Raw genomic sequence first — 7,411 nt, forward strand, 5'->3', positions numbered from 1 at the left:
TTTTCACTTTGATGGCGATGGCTGTTACACCATAAAGGCCGATTTGATGTCCTGCTGTCCAAATAGTTAAATCTTCTAATTAAAGATTATTTCTCTTACATTCTCTGGGGTACACTGCCGATGGGGATATAAAGCCACGTACAAGAGTGGCCTTTTGTTCAAATTCTTCACAAGAATTGCATTTCTTCCTCTCCTTTCTATTTTCTCAGATCTAATTTGCCTTAAGTGCCCACCAATTTAACTTGCATTTGCACTGTACTACCTATGACAGCATTGATTAGTGTGTTTTTTCCTTCATTTTACTTGTTCAACTCTCTAAACGACCAGAAATTTCAGTGGCATCAACAACGCTCCCGTGGTTAAGAGTTTCCAGTAGTGCTTTGCAGAGGTCCCGTTATGGATTTTAAGTCCACCTGCACAGAAAGGCCCCATAAACGTGATCAGACTGCAGATTTTCTTCTGTGGAGGAAAGTAAAATGGCCGTGAATTCGGACTTAGAGGATTCCTTGTGCTTAGATACAGATTCTAGTTGGATAGGAGTAGGCTTTGTGACTCATGGACTAAAACTGAGAAGTTTTTGAGGTTTCCCACAGACTATAGTCACTTTATCCTCTCCCTGGTGAAGATATAGAAGCATAGGAGTCCCCTCCTAAGGTGGATACCACAATATCATACTTGTCCAGGACCCACGGCTATACCTATCCAGAATGTGGCAGCTCTTAGAAAAGTCACAGATGGAAAAGGGGCACTTGAAGCTACCGGGCAATGAAGGAAATAGTTTTTGTCTTTTTTATCAGCATGGTCTTATTCCCCTGATCTCCTATTGCGTTTCCTATAGTGGATTTGTTTCCACTGAGTCAGCAGATTTCCTAAATGTTTTAGCCACACTGGGCTTGTTAATAGCGCCAAGCAATCTTTTATTAGTTTGCTTGTAAGGCATGCCTTCCTCCAAAGTTACTGCTAGAGTGACCATCACTGAAATCGCTGGATCATTTTATTCCACCCTGCTCCTAGATCTGCCTATATCTGTAACTGTAGTGGAGTCGCTGAAGGGTATTGTTCCTCCAGAGAATTAAGATGGCACTTGTTTCACCTGACCTGTAGTGATGGTCCATTGTACAGTAATGAGTCTCGCTACCAGGATATAGATGGAAACGAAATGTGTTGACGCGACTCTTTCCTACTGCTGCTCTGACTTACCTGTAACACTGATGGCAATCTGAGACATGGGACAGCACGACTCTCATTTGCCGTACAGTGTATACTCCAGCGACAAAAATGAACCTTTACATGCCTCTAAATTGTGAAGATAGGCATATTCATGACATTGAATTCTTTTTTTTTGTTTGAAGCAGACTATTGGGGAGCATGCAGTCAACATATTCTTTTCTTGTGAAAGTAATGTGTTGTGCTAGCCCTAAAGTTTTCATTGCTTTTCAGTTGTATAATGTTATCACCCCTAAATGTTTTTTGCCAACAGATATTTCCGCCAGGAGCTTGAGCGGCTGGACGAAGGGCTGCGAAAGGAAGACATGGCTGTACATGTGAGACGAGACCATGTGTTTGAAGACTCGTATCGGGAGCTACATCGGAAATCCCCAGAAGAAATGAAGAACAGATTGTGAGTGGTGCTGCGATGTTGGAGTGTTACATTATGAAATCTCCTAAATTATCTGGATTGTCACTAAAGTGTGGGGTTGTCACACTATCCTAACTCACCACTCGGGAATTAACACAAGTTCTCTGGCATGGACTGAGAAGTTCTATGTAGTTACAGGGGTGTGTGTAGATTTTGTTTGAAGGTTCATTGCCAGTAAATATTTATGCTGTCTCTCCTTTTCATAGGTATATAGTGTTTGAGGGGGAAGAAGGTCAGGATGCTGGTGGACTTCTGAGAGAATGGTACATGATCATCTCCAGGGAAATGTTTAATCCTATGTATGCTCTGTTCCGGACGTCGCCTGGGGATAGAGTCACCTACACAATCAATCCTTCCTCCCACTGCAACCCGAATCACCTCAGCTACTTCAAGTTCGTCGGTCGAATAGTCGCTAAAGCAGTGTACGACAACAGGCTGTTGGAGTGCTACTTCACGCGGTCCTTTTATAAACACATCTTGGGAAAATCAGTCAGGTGGGTACAGTGTGGTCAGTCCAGGGATTGCAGGCTCAGTAATCGCTAGAATTGTAATAGTTATTGGTGTTAAAGCCCATGTCTGATTATAAATCAGTCCGTGTTCAGATGAAAATATTAACCTCGGAACACTTTATAGATACATCTGGTTTAATGCGCTGGTGCCCCAGGTGGATGGTCTTCTGGATTGGCCTCGCAATGCCTTCTACATATCCTATGCCCATGTAAACGGCACAGCCGGCTTCTCGTTGATGGTCCGCTTTGCAACCCTGCCCCCTCCTCCACCTCCCAGTGTCAGTCTTGATTGTTTGAGCCCTGTGGCCCCGCCTACACCTCCCAGTGTTAGTCTTGATTGTCTGAACCACGAAGCCCCTCTTTCACCTCCGTGTCTTCATTGTGAACTGTGTGGCCCCGTCCCCTCCTCCACCTCCCAGTGTCCGTCTTGATTGTTTGAGCCCTGTGGCCCCGCCTACACCTCCAAATGAGTCCTGATGGTCTCAGCCTGTGTAGCCCCGCCCCCTTTTCCACTTCTCTCTTCTCCTACACTTACCAGTGACTCCTGTACTCCTGATTGAACAAAGTCTCTCCTATGTTTATGCTAGTGACAGTCTGTGATGCGAACAGTGGGCATAACTCAGACCTGATCGTAGCAGCAATTTTGTTAGCAGATGGGCACAACCATGTACACTGCAGGGGGGGCAGATATAACATGTGCAGAGACAGTTAGATTTGGGTGGGGTGTTTTCAAACTGAATTCTAAATCGCAGCGTAAACATAAGGCAGCCAGTATTTACCCTGCACAGAAACAATATAACCCACCCAAATTTAACTCTCTGCACATGTTACATCTGCCACACCTGCAGTGCACATGGTTTTGCCCAACTGCTAACAAATTTCCTGCTGCGATCAACTCTGAATTACCCCCAGTGTCTGAAGCCATGAGATGGTTTATTGCGAATATCAATTTAATGTCATTCCATATTTGCCCTTTTTTTTTTTTCTTTTAGAATGACATTTTTGATTGCTAAATAAGCTGTATATTTACTAGAGTTGTGACTATGGGTGTGCGAGCGGTGCCACCACTCATCCACTGCCCCTGCATCTGGCTAGCAGGAACCCTGGACCAGCACCCTGCCAGAATCAATGTTGCAGTGCTACTTGGAGTGTCCTGTAGACCCTCTAGATGTGCACACTGCAGCTCTTACACCCCTCTTCCAGTGTGTCTCCAGCCTCACAACCCCCCCCCCCCCCCCACTTGTGTCTCTCTTGTATTGTGCGCTCAGTACCATCTGTCTGCATCACCTCGACTCTCCGGTCCACACTTACCTTCTGCTGTGTGCTCTTCACCGCTTCTCCATCCATTAGCAAAACTTCGTTACAATCAAAGCCATTTGATGGCACCATCCACCAGACTGCTAGCATCTTGTTAATGGTGTGCTTTCGAACAGCTACTTAGTTGTTGGGATCTAAAGTTGGGTATTACTTTTTTGGCCTAGGGGTGCCAAGAATGAAGTGAATACGTTTGGGAACCACTGGTTTAATATCTTTGATACACATACACCCAGCTCATTATGCTTAGCATAAGATACCGAGAGTTGATTGATGGTTAACCGAACACTTTCATCACCAGAGAGTATGTGGCATTCACACTTAGAAATGTTGACTTGTGCATTATAGATACACAGACATGGAGAGTGAAGACTATCACTTCTACCAGGGATTAGTCTATCTGCTTGAGAACGATGTCTCCACACTGGGGTACGACTTGACATTCAGCACTGAGGTAAGAAAATACAAATCAGCAGTCATTGGTAAACCTATTACGTTCCTGATAATTTGATGTTCTAGCCATGTACGTTCCTAGAGTGTGGCCTTATGTTTCTGTGGCAAGCAGCGTTGAGCTGCTATTTGGCTACGTTGGTAGGTCTTATCACAAATGGAAGCGAATATTCTTCAAAGTAGTTATATTTGTTGCATTGTGGATACAAGGTTAGTCTTATAGGTCCTGTCACTAGTTTACATATTAAGCAGTAAGGTTTCCTCCTCCATAAGTCTTCTACCCTAGAATGACATTAGATAACCTTTTATATCATTTTTATTCCTAGAGGTTTGCCAAAGGCTGTAGGTTTTTGGTGTTTTTTTTTGTTCTTTGGACATCTAAAGACGACCTGCTCAAATTGTATCTAACAAGTATAGCCAGATCTCAGTCTAGATGTGTAGCCATCATACAAAGCGTTACATGTGACAAAGTTGTCCCCTCTTTGATACGTGCAGGTTCAGGAATTTGGTGTCTGTGAAGTCCGTGACCTAAAGCCCAATGGTGCAAACATTCTGGTTACAGAAGATAACAAGAAGGAATATGTTCACCTTGTGTGCCAGATGAAGATGACAGGTATGCAAGACTTGGGAAATGTTTCATGTACTGAAGCTGTGTTATTCCCAGACAGGCCTGCTATGTATCTTTTATACCCCTTTCACACTGAATGCCCAGGTACAGCATGGGTTATTGAACACTGTTTTCAAGCTGTGTCATAGCTGCTGAAACTGTTCTCATACTGCAGTCTGGACCTGGGTCACACCGGCTTGGCCCGGCAATATCCCAAGTTATTTGCTGAGTGTGAAAGGGCTGTTGCACTGTCAGTTGGTTTTTGCTGCCGAGCATATTTGTTTTCTTGCAGTTATCATTTCATAGATCACATCAGCTTTTTGCGGTTTCACAACCTATGGCAGCCAAGCTGTGATATTTGTAGCACTGTTTGGCACGCAGCATTCATCTTACTCTTCTACTTTCAGGTGCAATCCGCAAGCAGTTGGCCGCCTTTTTGGAGGGTTTCTATGAAATTATTCCCAAACGTCTCATCTCCATATTCACAGAGCAGGAACTGGAGTTGCTCATTTCTGGCTTGCCCACCATAGATATTGATGACTTGAAATCCAATACCGAATATCACAAGTACCAGTCGAACTCGATACAGGTGAGATTCCCGCTGCATGGTGGTTATGAGACTCGAGCCAGCAGTCTGGAATCGGTTCATTATTTTCATGTCATGTAGGTCATAGGGTGTATTACGCTTGTGTCTGGTATTTAGTCCCCATGAAGCATTTATTTTCTCAGGATCTTGTGTAGTTATCAGTTTAATATCACTAAATAGCATGGTTAGGTGGACGCCGAGCCTATCAGTATGGAGCAGAGAACAGTGGGCTCATCATACAGAACCACTGGCAAAATATTGGTTCAGGACATCACAGGTTAGTGAAAAAGACAACTGCACTTTGTGTGTGGGGAAAAAAAAAAATACTAGTATTTAGGAGTCAACTAACGCTTGTATATCTGTATGTGGCTCTGTCTACTGAGCACACCAGAACTTGTATTGGAAAAAAGCTGCTGCATCATATTACGCCTCAGTCGCACATAGATATACAAGTGTCATAATAAATTAGTGTCCTTGTGCATCACGTTGTGAGGAAGACTCATTTGTGGCAAAAAAGACGCCCTGTGCTTAGCAGAGTCTTATGGGACCTGGCTTGCCAAGAGGGGTGCTTTCACGCGACTGAAGCAAAGATGTACGAGGACACATCTGCATTATGCAAATCCAGTAATGAGCATGCAGCTGGAGTTTATATTACTGCTAGCTGGTCCTCTTGTTTAGTGTAATACGTCACGGTTTCATTTCCATTACAGATTCAGTGGTTCTGGAGAGCGTTGCGCTCCTTTGACCAGGCAGACAGAGCCAAGTTTCTTCAGTTTGTCACTGGAACTTCCAAGGTCCCCCTGCAGGGCTTTGCAGCTCTAGAGGGAATGAACGGCATCCAAAAATTCCAGATACACCGAGATGACCGATCCACAGACAGGCTGCCTTCGGCCCACACGTGGTAAGTAACAATGCGCAATAATTTATTTCTTATTGCGTTATGTGGGGAGGGAAAGGTCCAGCACCGTGGAGAAGATATTGGCTCTGCAACGAAGACAGACGCCAAGTAAAGTTTAAAATATTTATCTTTTCAGTTTTAACCAGTTGGACCTTCCAGCCTACGAGAGCTATGAAAAGCTACGTCACATGCTGCTGTTGGCCATTCAGGAGTGTTCCGAAGGGTTTGGCCTGGCCTAGGATTATCCCGCTGTGTATGGTTTCTACTGCTGGACATTAAAGAGAGAATAAGCAAAACCAAGCCATGCATCTATCTCGCTCACCCTGCTGGCATCAAGGAAGAGGGACTTGCCTTCTAAAAGCTGCCGTCTGTCTCCGGTTCCCTTCCAACGGCGAACTGGCTGTGCTGAGACTTGAAAACACTGCTCTGAGGAATGTAGAGAACGGAGAGGAGCAGGGGGGAAAATTATATAGTATATAAATATATATATTTTTTTTTTCTGTTTTGCTTTTCTTCAGTTTTGCCTATGGATGAGTTGATGCACTCAACTCTTCTAAAGAAAAACCTCTGAACGCAGGGTAGAGAAGCTGGTGAAAATGGTTACAAAAAGAAAAAAAAAATTTGAAAACGCAAAGAACCAATGGAAGAGGAGGAAACTAGAGCACTCATTATGAAACAGCCACTATTCCAACGCTATTTTTTTCAGCTTCAAATAAAATACTGAGGTGTTTACCTGTAAATAAACCACTGAATGGAAATACCCTATCAATACAGTTTTTTATTTCGTGCCCATCTTTCTGGTGGTGGTTGAACAAATTTGGGAAAGTTTTGAAGGGGTAGTTGGATGGCGGTTGTGTAAGTAGCAGGAACAAAAGGACACAGCCTACAAGAGTTGGAAATACCGTGGGGCATACTAGGCTGCTTCTAGACTTTGCAGAGACTCTTTCCTGTTACCGAGCTACTGTGTTTGTGAGAACATAGAGAGAACAGAAAACTTGCGTTATGAAATGCAAGGGGGGCGATTATATTGCAACGGGACAGTAAAGTGTAAAAGAAAATCAAATGCTCTAGCCAAGGTTCATATGTTTTTTTTTCCTCCAATATTTATTCTTTTCCCCCCTTCATGATTTTGAGGTTTGGATTGCTAGGATTTTCTGTTTTGAATGTTTTTTTTTTTTTTGTTTTTTTTTTTTTTTTTTTTGAATTTCTCTTTAAAATCAAAATAAAAGGAAGAGATGAAGAAAAACGACTTAACTTAAGAGTTTTCCTACAAGTTTTCAAACACTGGGAGAGAAGTGGCTGTTATGGTTGTCGAGCAGTTGGGGGAGGGGGGGGGGGGGGGGGGGGTTTGAGTGGATATTTTGGTCATTTTGCCAGAATGTTGTTTTATTTTGGCCTGGTTTTCCTA

General features: G+C 43.5%; 1 protein-coding gene across 10 annotated transcripts in view; it reads left to right on the forward strand.

Annotated features, from left to right (window-relative positions):
- The window catches only part of HUWE1 (HECT, UBA and WWE domain containing E3 ubiquitin protein ligase 1), a 430,355-nt gene extending 423,583 nt beyond the window's left edge, over positions 1–6,772 (forward strand). For all 10 annotated transcript variants that reach the window (XM_063936413.1, XM_063936412.1, XM_063936409.1 and 7 more), the window contains 7 exons: positions 1,481–1,621; positions 1,846–2,133; positions 3,811–3,916; positions 4,408–4,525; positions 4,927–5,108; positions 5,816–6,006; positions 6,140–6,772. In XM_063936413.1, coding sequence (XP_063792483.1) covers positions 1,481–1,621; positions 1,846–2,133; positions 3,811–3,916; positions 4,408–4,525; positions 4,927–5,108; positions 5,816–6,006; positions 6,140–6,242 — 1,129 coding nt within the window. In that variant the 3' untranslated portion in view covers positions 6,243–6,772. The remainder of the gene's footprint in view (positions 1–1,480; positions 1,622–1,845; positions 2,134–3,810; positions 3,917–4,407; positions 4,526–4,926; positions 5,109–5,815; positions 6,007–6,139) is intronic.
- The last annotated feature ends 639 nt before the right edge of the window (positions 6,773–7,411 follow it).

The sequence above is a fragment of the Pseudophryne corroboree genome, chromosome 8, assembly GCF_028390025.1.
Source record: "Pseudophryne corroboree isolate aPseCor3 chromosome 8, aPseCor3.hap2, whole genome shotgun sequence".
Lineage (NCBI taxonomy): Eukaryota > Metazoa > Chordata > Amphibia > Anura > Myobatrachidae > Pseudophryne > Pseudophryne corroboree.